The 18,920-nt window shown below is 39.9% G+C and overlaps 1 protein-coding gene across 2 annotated transcripts in view; it reads left to right on the top strand.

Moving 5' to 3' along the window:
- Positions 1-18,920, top strand: part of Mast2 (microtubule associated serine/threonine kinase 2) — a 112,936-nt gene that overhangs the window by 49,812 nt on the left and 44,204 nt on the right. For both annotated transcript variants that reach the window (XM_090334942.1, XM_090334940.1), the window contains exon 5: positions 18,386-18,477. In XM_090334942.1, coding sequence (XP_090191068.1) covers positions 18,386-18,477 — 92 coding nt within the window. The remainder of the gene's footprint in view (positions 1-18,385; positions 18,478-18,920) is intronic.

The following is an 18,920-nucleotide window of genomic DNA, read 5'->3' as shown; positions in this document are numbered from 1 at the left end:
GGAATTCCTAAGTGCTTGGGATACTGGGTTAACAATGAAGATAGCTCTCCCTTGCCTTGAAAGCAAATTTTCAAGTTAGTGTCAAAGCTGTAGATAGAAACCAGGAATGTGAGAAAGAGATGGAAATGAAAAATACCTTCTCCTTTGATGGGAGAAGGTATTATATTTCTGCCCCTGGTATATCAGCTTAGAACCTCAGACCTCCCTTTCAGTTCCAAGCTGGGGTCATTTAAGGTATGCTTTGCATTTTGTTTCTGTATTGACTAAAACAGAAACGTGCTTTATTAGGTACGGATTTCAAAATTGAAGACTGAAAGATATCAACCCTCAGAGTAGCTCTTCCAAAAACTGCTCAGACTTATTTAATGAAGCAGTACTGAGAGAACTGACCAGAAAATTAGAGACCAGGGAAAGAAAAGTCCTAAAATTCCTGCTACCTAATTATCTGTCTTAAACTGCCTTTACTTAACTACCTGGGAAATAAGGAGTGCACTATAGATATTTTGCCTTGTTATCAGTGCTTACCCAGATAACATGGTTTATTCCAACTTAAAATGTAGCTTTCCATGGGTTGATTCCCTTCAGGATCTGTAGCTTTTCACTGACTGGATCTAATTCTGTCCAACCTTGAAAAAATAGTACTTGCTTGAAGCATAAATGACCTACTGGCATACTTCAAAAACATTTTATTTATTCCCAAACAAAAAAGGTAAAAGACCATGAAAAAGAGGCCTCATCAAGGGAAGTAATCATTGAAGATAATTAATTAGCAAAGTTGGAATTTTAAAATAGAGTTTTGTGAAAGAGGTGACAGTGATCAAGATGCATTATATGCATACATTGATATGTTGAATTAAAATCATTTAGTATAAAAAATAAATTTTAATGGCATTTGTAAATTTAGGAAAATCTTAAGTGGTGAATAATCATTCTTTGAATATTAGTATACTGTATTGAAAAATCTTGTTTCTCTATTAGTGACTGAATTTGGAAAGTACCCCTTAGATACTTTATTAATCGCTTTTTATTTTTTAAAGAATCTGTCTTAGACTCGAACCCATTGTATAGTTAGTTTTCCCGGTGGTAATTAGGAACAATAGGCAGAGGAGATTTGGTTTTTACAGAGTTTTATAATCCCAATAATATATATCTCAAGATGGCTAAATCTTATGTTAATGTTAAAATTTAAGTCTGGCAAGCTTAATGTTGTATTCCTTTGGTATAGTCCCAGCTACTCAGGAAGCTGAAGTAGTTAGAAGATCATAAGTTTGAAGCCAGCCCTTGCAATTTAGTGAGAATCTGTCCCACAAATAAAAACAAAAAGAAAAACAAAATTTACTATATAGAATTAAAAGACATTGTTTGACATATCTATTAGGGAAAAGTAAACTAAATATATTAGTCATTGTTGATATCAATTTTCAGACTTTTGAGGGCATTTAGCCTTTTGTGGCCTCATGTCGTTCTTTATTTATTGAACATGAAGTAAATACTTTGACTAGCCAAAGCTTACCTTTTTTTTTTTTTTTTGGTCAGTTCTGGGGCTTGACCTCTGAGCCTGGGCATTGTCCCTGAGCACTTCAGCTCAAGGCTACCACCCTACCTATTGAGCCACAGCCTCACTTCCTGCTGATAAAGAGTCTCTTGGTTTTTAGTGCCCAGGCTGGCTTTGAACTGTGATCCTCAGATCTCAGCTTCCTGAGCAGCTAGGATTACAGGTGTGAGCCACTGTGTCAGCCAAAACTTAATTAAAAAAAAATTTTTTTTTTTAAATTATGTGGGTAGTTGGGCCGGGAGTTTGACCTAGTAGTAGAGTGCTTGCCTAGCATGCATGAAGACCCGGGTTTGATTCCTCGTTACCACATACATAGAAGAAAGCCAGAAGTGGTGCTGTGGCTCCAGTGGTAGAGTTCTAGCCTTGAGAAAGCCCAAGGACAGTGCTCAAGGCCCTGACTGAGCTCAAGGCCCAGGACTGGCCAAAAAAAAAAAAAAATTTATGTGAGTAGTTTAATCTCTATGCTTATTCTTTACTAACAGTAGTGCTGATATGTAATATTGAATATTAAAATATAGAGTTGTTTTTGACCACTTAATGTTTCTTGAGTTTCTTGCCTAAACTAACCCACTTTAAATGTTTCTTTTGGGTTGAGAAACGATCACTGATCCATTTCTTTCCTACTATGGTACCTTGTCAGAATCTCTGCTCTTTGCCGAGGAGCCGACGTAAAACAGCACATGTTCTCACCCTCATCTTCACCAGCTTTCTCCTTCACTAAAGTCCCATTTAGTGCTGATTGTGTTCTGGCTACCTCTCCTCTTGTCTTTTTCTTGAACCCACAAGCCCACAGCAGCCCTGGCAGTCCCTGTTCCAGCCGTACACTAAAGTGGAGGTAAGGAATCCTGATATGAAATGAGTGTGTGTTGGCGATTGCTTCTGGCTTCATAAATAAAGCTTATATCTCAAGTCCCTAATAATGGAGAAAAATAAGTAGGAGTCAGTCCTGTCACAGAGAAGAGTATATTAAATTCCTAGATCTCTGCTTTATTCAAAATTTCAGTAACAAGTACAATAACATACTTATGCTAAGATAATTGTGTCCCCATCCTAATTGCAGGCACCCTATGACCCTATGTGACTACCCATATTGTGGCATTATGCTATAGATCTGTAGAGGTTGTTTGGACCTCACATTTTATATAAGCAAACTTGAGTCCAAGCAGGCCTAAATTTAGATTCATGTTCTCCTATTTTTCTCTGCTTTCCTTCTCAGATATTAAACATTGTTTGTGTATATACTGTGTTCTATACATCATTTTAGGTGTGGGAGATAAGCAGGGACCACAAAGGATCATCCCTGTCTTCATGGAACTTAGGTTTTAGGGGAGGGAGACAAGAAAATGAGCAAAAGCAGAACAGATATCTGGAAGTTCTACTGAGAAAAACACCGAAGGGTTAAGTAGGGGAGGTAAGTATGAGGGCCAGAAATTGACATTTCATACAAGGTAGTCAGAGAAGTCCTTAGTGGTAAGTTGACTAAGTTGAAAATACTTGAAGGCCATTATAGAGAATTTGGAAAAGGAATGTTTCAAAGGGAGGCATCATTTGAGTGCCAAGGGTCTGATCTAGGATTTCATTTCAGCTGTGGTTTGTATAACGGTAAAGTTCTCTGAAACTGGAATAGTAAGTTAGGTGGTGAGTGGTAGGAAATAATATCTGAAGAACTAGATTAAGTAGAATTCAAAAGACCATTAAAAAGGCTTTTTTTGGGCTGGGAGTTTGGCCTAGAGGTAGAGTGCTTGCCCAGCATGCACAAAGATCTGGGTTCGATTCCTTGGTACCACATATATAGAAAAAAAAGCCAGAAATGGTGCTGAGCTCAAGAGGTAGAGCTCTAGCCTTGAGAAAGTCCAAGGATAGGGCTTAGGCCCTGAGCTCAAGCCCAGGACTGGGGGAAAAAAAAAACCAAAAAACCAACTCACAAATGCAAATAGTGGGTATTTCTGGCTCTTACTTAATTCATGGGCCCAGCAAAAGCATCTTTCTTTCCTTTTTTTTCTTCTTCTTTATTTCTGTTCATAGGGCTTGAGCTCAGGGTCTAGACACTCTCCTGGAGCTTCTCTTTGCTCAAAGCTAGCACTCTGTCACTTGAGCCACAAACCCACTTCCCACTTTCTTAATTTTTTTTTTTTTTGCCAGTCCTGAGCCTTGAACTCAGGGCCTGGGCACTGTCCTTGGGCTTTCTCAAGATTACAGCTCTACCACTTGAGCCACAGCACCATTTCTGGCTTTTTTTCTATGTATGTGGTGCTGAGGAATGGAACCCTGGTCTTCGTGCATGCTAGGCAAGCATTCTACCACTAGGCTAAACTCCCAGCCCCACTTCCTGTTTTTTGGGTACTTTGTTGGAAATATGAATCTCTCATGGACTTTCCTGCCCAGGTTGACTTCCAATTGTAATCCCTAGATCTCAGCCTCCCGAGGAAGCAGGATTAACAGGTGTGAGCCATCAGCACCCTGCTCAAAAGCATCTTTTAAGTTGCCTCTTACAGAAGCACAATGCATTATTCAGATTTAAGTGACACAATTTGATGTGCTAGTTCAAATTCTACAGGCAGTTTGTAACAGTATTTGATCAGTGTATGAGTCTGAGAAAGATAGTAAATTTAGTATCACACACAGCCTAAAAGTTGTGTCCAGTTTTAGTACACCACTTGAAGCAGTAATAATAACTCCTCATGTCTATGGTTTTAGAACATAAAACCTGTAGTAATGTCTTGCAGCATTCAGCATGAAAATTTGGTAAATTTTATATTTTAAATTTCCTTTTCCATAGTTGGTCACATATTTGACCAGTGCATTAATGTTTCATTCCTTTCCTTTTCTCTATCTGCCCTATGCAGAAATACCAGGTCAGTAGTGGCCTGTCTGCAGAATATTTTTATGTCACTTAATGTGTCATAATATTATAGGATGCAAGTATTTGGAAACAGTTTGGTCCTTGAGGATTAGTTTTAGCCTTTGTCTGTTCACCATAGCCTTTCAACACTCTACTTGATGCCTGGTGTATTTTCTTCCACTCAGGTTGTTGGGAAAATGAACTCTTCTGGCACACTGTGAACTCTGGAGAGTGTACCACTTGGATGCTTGCTTTCGCAGTTTTCTTATCCACATGTGCTGATTAGTATTCAGAGGAATCCCTGAAATTATCCAGAGTTCTTCCTGTATAGCTTTCTTTTTTTCTGGAATTCTCCCTAGCAAATTTTATATCCACTTTAGCCTCACAGTCTCCATTCTGTCCCCCGAACTGAGGCTGATGGGCTCTTCATGGGAGCTCTTTTTGTATGTTGCGCCGTAGGTATGTTCTTTTGGTAGTAAGCTGGTGCAATCTTAGGGGCTTAAAAAATATGTTTCCTTTCTTGACATGTTTCCTTTTTTTTGGTGGGGGGGAAGGATCTTGGGTTTTGCGCTTGGGGCCTTGCCAGGATTGGCCTGGACTAAGGGCCTTGTGCACTTATTTGTTTTTTTCTGCTCAAGGCTGGGTGCTTTACCTTCCAAGCTACATCTCTGCATTCAACCTTTTGCTAGTCAGATAAGAGTCTCTCAGAGTGTGTGAAGGTAGGGGTGACACTGTCCAAAATGTATTCTTTACCTGACTTATATAACTGTAACTCATTTGTACATCACCTTTTACAATAACAAAAAGGAAGGGAAGGAGGGAAAGAAGGAAAATGAGAAAAAGAAAAGAGTTGCTTAGATATGTCTGCCAGGACAGGCTTTTATCTTCCTCAGTAGCTAAGATTACAGGTATGCGCCACCTAGCAGTGCCTAATTATTTTTAAATGACATCTTGCTGTGTTGCCTAGGAAAATTCAAACTCCTAGTGTTAAATGGTCCTTCTGTCTCAACCCCCCAAGTAGTTGAAACTACAGTCATGTACCACTCATAGCTGATTTTTGTTGGCCTTAAAGGCATAAGAGTAAATCTGGCCTCTTTTTCTATCATGATGGGAAGTAGAGAAGTTGACTATTCCTAATTAAACTCATTTTTCTGTACTCAGAGATCATCAACTGATTAACATGTTAAATAAACCTAGTGTAATATAAGTTATAAGGAGAACTTTGTTTTAGAGAAGTTTCAGAAATGAAATAAAAAATGAAATAGCTAACATTTGCTGAGCATTTACTGTATACCAAGCATTTGTCCCCTCTTCTTCTTCTTCCTTTTTCTTTTTCTTTTGCCAGTAGTAGACTTTGAACTCCAGGGCCTTGTTGCTTGTTCAGCTTGCTTGATCAAGCCTGCAACCTTGCACTTGAACCACACTGCCAGCCTAGCTTCTTGCTGGCTACTTTGGAGATGGAGTCTCACAGATACTTTTGCTTTGCTAATTTTGATCCTTTCAGCCTCCTTAGTAGCTACAGTTGTAGGCATAATCTACCAGTAACCTAGCTCTAAGCATCTTCTGAATGGTTTATAAGTATTTAAATTTCAAAATATTCTGATCAGATGGATAACACATAACTTGGAGCTGGGGTCTAACGCCTGTAACCCTAGCTACTTAGGAGACTGAGGTCTAGGGATCACAGTTCCTGGGTTGGAAAGTCTATGGGACTTTTTTTTTTTGGCTAGTTCTGGGGCTTGAACTCAGGGCCTGAGCCCTGTCCTTGGGCTTTTTCCTCAAGCCTAGCTCTCTGCCACAGTACCATTTCCGGCTTTTTCTATGTATGTGGTACTGAGGAATCGAGCCTGGGTCTTCTGCATACTAGGCAAGCACTCTACCACTAGGCCAAACTCCTGGCCCCCGTGAAACTCTTATCTCCAGAAAACTAGAAGTGAGCTATCGCTCAAAGTATTAGAGGATTCACCTTGAGTGAAAAAAGCTCAGGGACAGTGCTCAGGCCCTGAGTTCAAGCCTCATGACCACCACCCCCTCACCAAAAAAAAAAGTGGGGACCTTGGAAAGGTGATTAGTTACAGGGATGAAATGCTCATAAATGTAATTAGTTCACTTACATTGGAGGCTTCCTAAGAAGTGCAAGTTTTACATTTTATCCTTTAAGATCATATGTTTGGTATCTTTTGCCAATCCTGGGGCTTGAACTCAGGGCCTGGGTACTGTCCTTGGACAGTTTTTGCTCAAGGCTAGCTCTCTGCCACTTGAGCCATAGTGCCACTTCTGGCCTTTTCTGTATATATGGTTCCAGGAAATTGAACCTAGGGCTTCGTGCATGCTAGGCAGGCCCACTACTGGCCTACATTTGGTATCTTATCTAAAAACTGCCTTATCCAAGATTATGAAGATTGTTTTTTTAGAAATGTCATATAGTTTCTCTTAAATTTAGGTATGTGTGTGGGTGTGTGTTTGTATGTAATGTGCTCAATTGTATCAGTGTAATTTGTTGAAAAGATTATCCTTTTACTATTTTGTCACCTTGGTACTTCTGTTAAAAATCAATTGACCTTAAACATTGTTGCGTTTTCCCCTTGGATTCTCACTTCTCTTCTGTTAATCTTACTTCTATCTTTGCTAATTCTACACTGCCTTTTTATTTTACAATCCTGGAGTTTGAGGTTAAGGCCTCATGTTTGTATAAGATACTTGGCTAACCCTTTTTGTGTTGGTTAATTTCGAGATAAAATTTTACTTTATGCCTGAGCCATCCTCCTATTTGTGCTTCCCTGGATAGCTGGGAATATAGACAAGTACACCATGCCCAGCCATCATGCTTGTCCTGGGGTTGAGATGACAAATGCATGCATTGGTTGAGATGGAGTCTCATGCATTTTTTTTCCTGGACTGGCCTCAAACTGTGATCATTCTATCTCTATCACCAAATAGGGTTGTATTCTTGATTTATGTAATTTTATAGCAAATTTTGAAATTAAGTACAATAGTTCCTATGTTTATTGTGTTTTCAAAGTTACTTTATCTGTTTTAAGTGCTTTTGTGTTTCTATATAACTTTTGAAGATCAGCTTGTCAATTTATTTTATATTTTTTATTTTTTGTGTCAGCCCTGGGGACTCAACTTGGGCCTGAGCACTGTCTTTGGGCTTTCTCAAAGCTAGTGCTCTACTATATGAACTACAACACCATTTCTGGCTTTTTCTGTGTATGTGGTACTGAGGAATTGAACCTAGGTCTTTGTGCATGCTAGGCAGGCATTCTACCAGCAGGCCAAACTCCTGGCTCTATAGCTTGTCAATTTCTACAGAGGAGCCTATTGAAATTTTGATGAGAATTTATGGATCAGTTTGGGAGAGAATAGCCACCTTGACAATATTGAATCTTCTAAGACATGAACTTGGAATGTTTATTTAGCTATTTTTAATTTTTTTCTTAGCAGTTTTATAGTTTTCACTTTTTTGTTTGTGCTTTAGTATTTGATTCTTTCTAGTGGTATTATTAGTGGAATTGCTTTTTTGTGGGGGGATCAAATACAGGGCCTAGTGCTTCCTAGCCAATTGCTAGGCCATACTCTCAGCTCTTTTAGGGTCTTGTATTTTTGCCTGGGCTGGCCTTGGACCTTTATTCTCCTACCTATGGTCTACCCTTGTAACTGAGATCATAGGCCTACACCACCAGGTCTGGTTTATTGATAAAGATGAAATTCTTGCTAACTTTTTCCTTGAGTTAACTTGGAGTTCCAGTCTTCCTGATCTCAAATTTCCAAGTAGCAAGGATTACAGGGATGAAAAAAGAAGGAAAAGTTCTTTTTGCCAGTCTTGGAGCATGAATTCAGGGCCTGGTGAGTTTCTTTTGTTCAAAGCTGGCCCTCTGCCACTTGAGCCATAGTTCCATCTCTGGTATTTATTTTCTTATCCAGATGCCTTTATTTTCTTTTTCTATTCACTTGAGTAGAAGGTGCAATATAGTATACGATGTTCATAGTAGCACCATCTATAATAAACAAAAATGTAGTTGTGATCAAGTTATTTCATCAGTTTATAAATGGATAATCAAAGAATGTATCCGTCTGATGGAATTATTTGGCCATTGAGAGGAATGAAATACTGATATGTGCTATAACATGGATGAAACTTGAAAACATATACTAAGTGAAAGCATAGACATAAAAAGTCACAAAATGGGGCCGGGAGTTTGGCCTAGTGGTTAAAGTGCTTGCCTAGCATTCATGAAGACCCAGGTTCGATTCCTCGGTACCATGTACATAGAAAAAAGCCGGAAGTGGTGCTGAGGCTCAAGTGGTAGAGCTCTAGCCTTGAGAAAGTCCAAGGACAGTGCTCAGGCCCTGAGCTCAAGCCCAGGTCTGGGGGGGGAGGGAAAGTCACACAATGTATGATTAGATTTCCTTGAAATGCCCAGAGCAGGTAAGCCCATAGACAGAGCAAGAGGTACAGTAGTTGGTCTTTGGTAGGATGGAATGGGAAATAACTGGAATTAATGGTGATGATTACATAATCTTGTGCATATACTTAACTCGTGTGTGTGTGTGTGTGTGTGTGTGTGTGTATTTTTTTTGGAGGGGGGTAAGTCATGAGGCTTGAACTCTCAGCCTAGGCCCTGTCCCTCAGCTTTTCAGCTCAAGGCTAGCTACCCTTAGAGCCAGAGCACCACTTCCAGTTTTCTGGTGGTTAATTGGAGATAAGAGTCTCATGGACTTTTGTGCCTGGGCTGGCTTTGATCCTCAGATCTCAACCTCCTGAGTAGCAAGGATTATAGGCATGAGCCACTGGATGACATTAATGATTTTAAAAGAAACAAAAACTGGCTGTGGTAGCCTTGAGCTGAAGAGCTCAGGGACAGCGCCCAGGACAAGTTCAAGCCTCCCACCAAAAAAAAAAAAAAAAAAAAAGAAGAAGAAGAAGAAAGAAAGAAAGAAAAAAAAATAAAGAAACCAACTGGGTATTGTGGCTTTTATCTGTAGCCATAAAAGCCTGAGATCAGGATGATTGAGGTTTTTTTTTTTCCTTAAATTATTATTATTGTTTTAGAGCTGATATATAGCAGGATTACTTTTTTGAACATCAGGTAATACATTTCTTTCCTCTTGCTTAGTTTTATCTGTTTGAAGTTTGAGGCCAGCTTAGGCTAAAAGTTCACAAGACCTCATCTCATCCAATAAAAAGTAGACTGTGAGGGAAAGCAAGAAGGTGCCAAAACAATAGGGACCCAGCCTATAGCTCTCTCCCATACAAAAAGTAAACTGTGAGCCAGGTGCCAGTGGCTCACACCTGTCTGTAATCCTAGCTACTCAGGAGGCTGAGATCTGAGGATTTCTGTTCAAAGCCATTCCAGTCACAATTGGAGACTCTTATCTCCAATTAACCACCAGAAAACTGGAAGTGAGCCTGTGGTTCCAGGGATAGGGTGGTAGCTTTGAACTGAAGAGGTCACGTACAGTGTCCAGACCCAGAATTTAAGTACCATGACCAACCAAGAAAAAAGAAAAAAGGCAGATTGTGCTGGCATGTGCCTGTTGTCCCACTGATGTGGAAAGCATAAACAGGATGTCAACACAGGGCAAAAAGCAAGACCCTAATAAAAAATTAACAAAGCACAAAGGGTGGAAGTGACCAAAGTAGTAAAATGCGTACCTCAAGAGCTCAAGTTCAAACCTTATTCCCTCTGTCTTCCCCTCAAAAAATTTATAAAGAATCAAGTCATATTAAGAATAATCTTCTCAACAGTGGCAGCAAAAGCTGAAGAATAGTGGAATACCTTTAGAGTTTTGAAAAAATTACTCTTTACAATAACATTAGAAATGAGTGAAAGAGATACTTTCATATAGAACCAAACTTGAAGTTTTATTTCTACAAGTTCCTTTCTGAAATAATTGCTTTGGAATATAGAAAGAGATGGGTGAGATTCAAGAGGAACTGTTAGACATTGGAAAAATAATAGTAGGCCAGGAGCGTAACCTAGTGGTAAAGTTCTTACCTAGCACGCACAAAGCCCTGGGTTCAGTTCCTTGGTACCACATACCTAGAAAAAGCTGAAAGTGGTCTGTGGCCTTAACTAAGCTCAAGGACAGTGCCCAGGCCTTGAGTTCAAGCCCTAAGGACTGGCAAAAAAGAAAATATATAAGTAATTATAAGCAAACCATTATATAAACAATACTGATAATGACCAATAAGCAATATAAAAATAAGGTAGGGCTGAAATAGTAGGCTACAATAATGTCTAAGTTGAACTGGTAAGATTGGAGTAAAGCTTCTGTTTATTTAGTTCAGAAAAAGGATGGAGATGCTAGTAATCTTTGGTAAACTATTTAAGAATGTCTGTTAGGCTTCCATATCGATAACCACAATGGGATAGGGAACGATATATAATTTCCAAAACAGTGGAGTGGAGCATTAAAAGTACTTAATTCAGGGCCGGGAGTCTGGCTTAGTGGTAGAGTGCTTGCCTAGCATGCACGAAGACCTGGGTTCGATTCCTTGGTACCACATACATAGAAAAAAGCCAGAAATGGTCCTGAGGCTCAAGTGGTAGAGCTCTAAGCTTGAGAAAATCCAAGGACAGTGCTCAGGCCCTGAGCTCAAGCCCAGGACTGGTAAAAAAAAAAAAAAAAGTAAATAAATAAATAAAATTGCATTAAAAAAAAAAAACTTAATTCAGGGAGAGGTGCCATCAGTTTTGGAGGAGAAAGACTTTTCCTTTAGTACCTTTGATGCCTGGTTCCCCCAAGGGAAATTCTGGCTCCCTGATTGTAGGGAAGTAGGTTGATTTGTTCAGCAGTTAAAGAGAACCTGCTATGCTACAGATAATACTTCTGTGTGATTGGAATACTGATTGGAGTTTACTCTGGAGGCAAAGAAACATTCATCAGTCTTAAATACATTAATTTAAATTCATTCCGTTTATATAGTATGTCCAAAGACTGTAAATGCTACTCGGAAATAATGGTATAGCATGAAGGCAATAGGGGAGGATTAAATATATAATACTATGTTTTCTATTCACAGATTATACAATCTTTTCTTGAGTTATTAGTCAATTTTAGGGCATCTGGGCTGTTGCTTGTATTTTCACCAATATATACTTTGGGCTCCTTTGTCAGAAATCAGTTAGCCATTGCCGGGTGTGGTAGCTCATGCTTGTAATCCTAGTACTCAGGAGGCTGAGGTCTGAGGATTGTGGTTTAAAGCCTGCCTGGGCGCTAAAGACTGTGAGACTCTTATCTCCAGTTAATCACTAGGAAACTGCAAGTAGTGCTGAGGCTCAAAAGGGTAGGGCAGTAGTCTTGAGCTGAAGAGTTCAGGCCAATGACAGGGACCAGAGTCCAAGTCCCATGACTGACCAAAAAAAATCAGCCATATGTTTGGGAATTTATTTCTGGATCTTCTAAAGGGAAAAATTAACAGAGGTCCAAGTAGTGTCTGTACAACTAGCAGCAATTGGGAAGTTTAGAGACCATTAGGAAGAGTTAGAAAGGATTAGGAGACCAGGGTAAACTAGAGAAAAAACTACATTTGAATAATTCAGATAAGAAATAACACATTGGTGATAATACATTAAATAAATATAATAGATAAGCAATATTTGATATTTTCTTTTTGGTCAGGAAATGCATACTTGTTCCTATATTAACATCTTCTTTTTCCCTTTTCTTTTTATATTACTGGGATTTGAATTCAGGGCCTTCTATTTACTTTGCAGGTGGTCTCCCAATTTCGCCATTCCTCAAGCCATGTTTTGCTTTAGCTACTGTTTTGATAAGGTCTCAAGTTTTTGCCTAGTTCTAGCTTTAGACCTTGAAATCTTTCTTTCTTTTCTTTTTTTTTGGCCAGTCCTGGGGACTGAACTCAGGGCCGGCCTGACCAGTCCTTGGGCTTTCTCAAGGCTAGAGCCCTACCACTTGAGCTACATCACCACTTCTGGCATTTTCTGTGTATGTGGTGCCTATGAATCAAACCCGGGTCTTGGTACATGCTATACAAGCACTCTACCACTAGGCCAACCTTCCAGCCCTAGATCTGAAATCTTTCTACATATGCTTTCTACAATAGCTGAGACTACAGTACATACCACCACACCTGGCTTATTGCTTGAGATGAGAGCATCAGAAACTTTTTTCTTCAGCTGGCCTTTATCTGCAGTCTTATCGGCGCCAGCCTCCCAAGTAGTTAGCATTTCAAATGTGAACCACCATGCCAAACCCCTCAACTCTTGGTCTTAGCATAGGCATCATCTTGGTTATTTATTTGAAATAGTATTTGGAAATATTTGACCTTAACTTGCATCAGATTCTTTATTTTGTTTAACTTAATGAGACAGAAGTGGCCTCTTGCTCATTGTAAATTCTAAAAGGAAGTTGCCAAGTGCTAGTCACCAAAGGCTCAGAGTAGGAGGAGCAGTTGGTCCTTTGGCACTGGGAAGTTGGAAAAGCTTCAGGGATCTGCAGTCAGACCCTGTTTCAAACTGAAAAGCAAATTTTCTAAATAAATTTAAGGCAGTTCTTAAAGGGGTTAAGTTTTCTGAGTGTCTGTTAGTTACTGGAGGAAGAAAAAATTTGAAGATTGAGAATCAGCGTTCTCCAAATATGGCTACAGTTGAGCGTTATAGAGATTGCACAGTGTGTCTGAGCCCATGCTCCTACCATGGCCACAATGAGGCATGTAAAAGGAAATGCCAGATTTCACTCTGACAGTCATGGCAATTGGCCGTGGAACATCAACTCAGGGACCCCATTTTATTTCCCAAATGCTAAGTTAGTATACTTGATCCTGCAGGCACTTAGTACTTTCACATTAAAGAAATGAAAGATATTCTAGAGGGCTGAAAGTGTGTGTAGCAAGTGTAAGACTCTGAGTCCAAATCCTAGTACACCCCCCCCCCAAAAAAAAAATCACACATAGCACATGCACACATACAATTAGATGCTGGGAAAATGACTGGAGCTTGTTGAAAGGGGAAAATTTGCCAGTTCCTTGTTTTGGACCTCAGCTGAGTCATGGCATCTGCACCACAGAGTCTGACCTTTTATCTCCTCCTGGCAGCTGTTACAGATTGCTAAGTGAGATTATATGTACCTTTGTAAAAAAAGCATGTGGCCTAGAAATATGATCTTTAGTGTTTTTCCTTTTATTTTAAATTTTAAGTGAGATCATGCCAAATGAAGTTTAAAATAAAGTTTAAAATAATGTCAGCATGGGGGAGAGGGGAAGGGAAATGGGGACCACGACATGTGAAAGGGTATCAATGTGTGGGAAATAAGGCAGCATTTATCTGGCAAATACCATGTAACCCTTCTATTAATTACAATAAAAATATATTAAAAAAGATATTACAAGACTATAATGTTACTATTTATGAATAAAATATATAATACATTACTAGAATATTAAAAAAATTCAAAATGAAATCTGTAAATCAAAAAATAATGTCAGCAACTAGTTATCAAACTGATTTTTCAAAAAAATTTCATTTTCATACACAGTTAGTGTAGGTCTAATAGTTTGGTATGCTTTACATATGGCACATGTAATATGCCCTTGTAGCTAATCATATTCATCCATTCATTTTTTTCAAGTAAATATTTATTGAGAACTTGGCAGTATTCCAGACTTAAAATAAACAGAAAAAGTGATGCTGTGGTTCAAGTAGTTGAACACTAGTCTTGAGCACAAAGAATCTCAAGGAGGGGTTCAAGCCCCACAACAGACCCCCTTCCCCCAACCAAAAAGAAAGGACACACAAGCTGAGAAAGCCTTTTTAGAATCTTAACCCCTCTTAGAGTATATTCTAATGGTAAAAAGAGACCAAAAACAAAGAAAAAAGGATGTACAAGATATTTTGTGTGTGGAGAAAAGAGGATAGAGATTCTAGGAGTAGGTCATTTTTGTTTGTTTTTGTTTTGTGTGTGTGTGTGTGAGTGTGTTTTTTGGTCAATGTGGGACTTATTTATTTATTTAGGCCAGTCCTGGGCTTGAGCTCAGGGCCTGAGCACTATCCTTGGACTTTCTCAGGGCTAGAACTCTACCACTTGAGCCTCTTCACCACTTCCGGCTTTTTTCCATGTAGATGGTACGGAGAAATTGAACTCGGTCTTTGTGCATGCTAGGCAAGCATTCTACCACTAGGCCAGACTCCCGGCCCCCATCTAGCTTAGTTTTAAGAAGAATGGTCATTCACAGAGACCTGAAAGAGGGAAGGGAGCAAGCCCTGAGCCTCTCTAGGGGAAACAAGAGGCAAAAGCTACATCAGTTGTAATGACCCTTAGGCAATGATGTGCTTGGCTTGTGCTAAGAAAAGCTTGGACTAGTATGGCTGGAGAGGTGATAGAGATCCCAACCATATAATAACGAAAACCAGGTTTTAGATCCCAGACCCAAAGTCCAGTTGTCCCAAATTAGGTCCAGCCATTTGCCCATGTATGCCAAATAAAGAGACATGATGAAGGAGACTTAAATGACAACCACTTCAGCCATCTTTAGAAGTACAGACATTGGCTTCAGGTTAAATAGAATTGGAGCCATGGTGGATGAGAAAGGTTCCCAAGTTATTTGAAGGCTTGGTTGACCATTAGCCCACTCTCTGTCCTTGGAAGTTCTGGTGATATTATCAGTTTATTACTAGAACAGAACAGGAACTATGTGGTCTTCTGGATTTTTTGGCTGTTTGCCTTAAGATGATAAGACATTGCTTGTTTGAGCAGCAGTTTGCCTTCTACACAAAAAGCCCATGATTATTGGAGCCCATATTTACTGCAGCAAAGAATAGCTCAGATTAAAGGGCACAGATTCAAAGTTGGGGGACTTTCAGTTAATTCACAGGGCTCAGCATTAGCCCTGTGAAGTTGCTTAAGTTTGTAGTACAATAAAAATTTAACTTATCATGGTTTACCTTCAAGTAATGTCAAATGCATTTAATGTGAGAGCCTTTTTGTTAGTACTTTTCTTTTGGGGGGGGGGTCAGTGTGGGACTTGAACTCCGGACCTGGGCACTGTCCCTGTGTTCTTCAGCTCATTGCTACTGCCCTGCTCCTTGAGCCTCAGCGCCACTTCCGTTTTTTCTGGTGGTTGATTGGAGGTAAGAGTCCCATGGACTTTAGTGCTCAGGCTGGCTTTGAATGGTGATCATCCTCAGATCTCAGCCTCCTGAGTAGCTAGGATTACAGGCGTGAGACACCGCGTCTGGCTTTTTATTTATTTTTTTAAGAATAGAACCTTGCTTTTTTCTATGTATGTGGTACTGAAGAATTGAACCCCAGGTCTTCTTGCATGCTAGTCAAGCACTCTACCACTAGGCTAAACGCCAGGCCTCTTGTTGTTGTTTTGTATTTTTTGTTTGGTTTATATTGAACTCAGGGGCTAGGCCCTGAGAGGGGGTGGGAACCAGAGACAGCACCCAGGCCCAGGCCCTTGAGTTTAAGCCTCAAGACCAGCACCATAATTTTTTTTTTCCCCCAGTCCTGGGCTTGCGCTCAGGGCCTGAGCACTGTCCTTGGACTTTCTCAAGGCTAGAGCTCTACCACTTGAGCCTCAGCACCACTTCTGGCTTTTTTCTATATATGTGGTACCAAGGAATCGAACCCGGGTCTTTGTGCATGCTAGGCAAGCACTTTAACCAGTAGGCCAAACTCCTGGCCCCCAGCACCATAATTTAAAAAAAAAATTATTTCTTTTTTTTTTGCCAGTCCTGGGGCTTGAACTCAGGGCTTAGGGACTCTCTTTGGACAGTTTTGCTCAAGGCTAGTGCTCTGCCACTTGAGCCACAGCGCCACTTCTGGCCTTTTCTGAGTATGTGGTACTGAGGAATCGAACCTAGGGCTTCTTGCATGCTAGACGAGCACTCTACCACTAGGCCATGCTCCCGGCCCTGAAAATTTTTTTTTCTTAAAAAATAAAAATATGAGGCCAGGAGTTTGGCCTAGTGGTAGAGTGCTTGCCTAGCATGCAGGAAGACCTGGGTTCGATTCCTCGGTACCCCACATACATAGCAAAAAGCTGGAAGTGGTGCTGAGGCTCAAGTGGTAGAGTGCTACTGAGAAAGTCCAAGGACAGTGCTCAAGCCCAGGACTGGTGAAAAAAATAAAAATAAAAATATGAGATTGGGGCTGGGATGTAGTTCAGTGGCAAAGTGCTTGCCTAGGAAGTGCAACGTCCTGGGTTCGATCCCCAGTGCCAAAAAAAAAAAAAAAAGACAAAAAAATATGAGATTGGGGGCCGGGAGTTTGGCCTAGTGGTTAAAGTGCTTGCCTAGCATGCATGAAGACCCAGGTTCAATTCCTCAGTACCACATACATAGAAGAAAGTCGGAAGTGGTGCTGAGGCTCAAGTGGTAGAGCTCTAGCCTTGAGAAAGTCCAAGGACAAGTGCTCAGGCCCTGAACTCAAAGCCCAGGACTGGCAAAAAAAAAAAAAATATATGAGATTGATGTATTTACCATATCTAATTTGAGGAGGCACTTGGGTATTGAACTTTTGTGATTCTCTCCTATGATTGTCCTGTTTGTTTCACTTTATGTGAGCATCAAGAATTCTGTGTAATTTGTCATATTCTAGTTCCTTTTAGATCTAAAGCCCGCATATCAGGGAGAACACACACTGTTTCTCTGATGTTGGCTTACTTCTCTTATCATGATTTGTAATCCTAGATACTCAGGAAACTGAAATCTGAGGGTCACTATTCAAAACCAGCCTGGGGACAAAAGTCAATGAGACTCTTATCTCTAATTAACCACCAGAAAACTGGAAGTGGGGTTGTGGCTCAAAAGGTAAAGCGCTAGCTTTGTGCTGAAGAGCTCAGGGACAGTGCCCAGAGTTCAAGCCCCACAACTGACCAAAATAAAAATGATTTGTTCTAGTTCTATCCATTTCCCTGCAGATAACATTATTTCTTTCTAATGGCTGTATAAAATTCCATTGTATATAGGTACCACATTTTTGGATCCACTCATGTATTATGGGGCGTCTTGTTTGTTTCCATATCTTGGCTAGTGAGTAATGTGGCAATGAACATGTTTATGTAGGTATCCTTATCATATCCTGACTGAAGGTACTCATGGTAGATGTCAAGGAGTGATATGGCTGGGGTGGTAGGGAAGGTCTATGTTTAATTTTCTGAGGAACCTCCAGACTGCTTTCCATAGTGGTTGTACTAGTTTACATTCTTACCAGCAGTGCAATGGGGTTCTTCTCCCCCCCCCCCCCCAGCATTTGTTGTCAGAATTGAAAATGTTGGCAATGTGTCTGGGATAAGATGGTATCTCGGGGTTGTTTTGATTTGCATTTCCTTTATGGTCAGGGATGATGAACATTTACCTCATGTGTGCCATTCTTACCTATCTTTTGAGAAGTGTCTTCTTAGCCTCCTTGCCCATTTAATAATTGTTGTGTTAAGTTTGAGAGAGATTAGTTTCTTGAGTTCTTTGTATATATGGGATGTATTGCTGGTAAAGATCTTTTCCCAATTGATTGACTATCTTTCTAGTTTAGTGACTATGTCCTTAGTGGTGCAGAAACTTTTATTTTAATGTAATCCTATTTGTCCAGTCTCTCCTATCTGTCTTGCCCCTGGTACTCTATTCAGGAAGTTCTTGCTTGTACCTTTAAGTTTTAATATCTCTCCTACTTTCTGTTGCAGTAGTTTCAGAGTTTTGGATCTGATGTCGAAGTCTTGACGCCCCTTTCAATTGATGTTGGTGCATAGTGTCAAGCAGGGATTCTTATTTTTCTTTAGAAAGTAAATCTAAACATTGGAAACAAATAATGACATACAAATATCAAAGCAACTACAAAAGTTATTCCAAAGTAGAACACACTAAATTGTGGAATCTAACTGATGCTAACAGTATTTGGTGACCCAATTAAGTTTATACTACTTAGCCCAAAGAACAATATCCCTTTGTTCTTCCTAACTAGTTACTGTCTCTGGACCTGTGATGTCATGCTCTTATTTATAACTGATGTTTTTATTGCAGTTGTCGAACGAGTAACCGCAAGAGCTTGATTATGACCTCTAATACATCACCTACACTACCACGACCACACTCTCCACTCCATGGCCACACAGGTGAGTACTGGCCAATTAAGGTTGAATGAAAGAGTGTATACACGAGCCCAAATTTCTTTGCTCCTTTTCACTTTATGTAGATTCGGTATATTATGTTGTCATATCACTTGGCTAACTGAAGCATACATAGTTGATGGGCTTTCTTGCTTTCTATAGGAGATTGTGTTCAGCATACTTTTTTTTTTTTTTTTTTTCCAATTCTGGGCTTGAGCTCAGGACCTGAGCACTGTCCTTGGGGTTTCTCAAGGCTAGAGCTCTACCACTCAGCACCACTTCTGGCTTTTTTCTATGTATATGGTACTAAGGAATTGAATACGGGTCTAAGCACATGCTAGGCAAGCACTCTACCACTAGGCGAAACTCCCGGCCTTCCTTGGGCTTTCTCAGAGCTAGCACTCTACCACTTTCTTTCCTTGTCTTCTCAACATTCCTTTTAATATTGT

This window comes from Megascapheus bottae, chromosome 6 (genome assembly GCF_031878675.1).
Source record: "Megascapheus bottae isolate mThoBot1 chromosome 6, mThoBot2.hap1, whole genome shotgun sequence".
NCBI lineage: Eukaryota > Metazoa > Chordata > Mammalia > Rodentia > Geomyidae > Megascapheus > Megascapheus bottae.
Note: the sequence above shows the minus strand (reverse complement) of the source record. Positions and strands in the feature narration are given on the sequence as shown.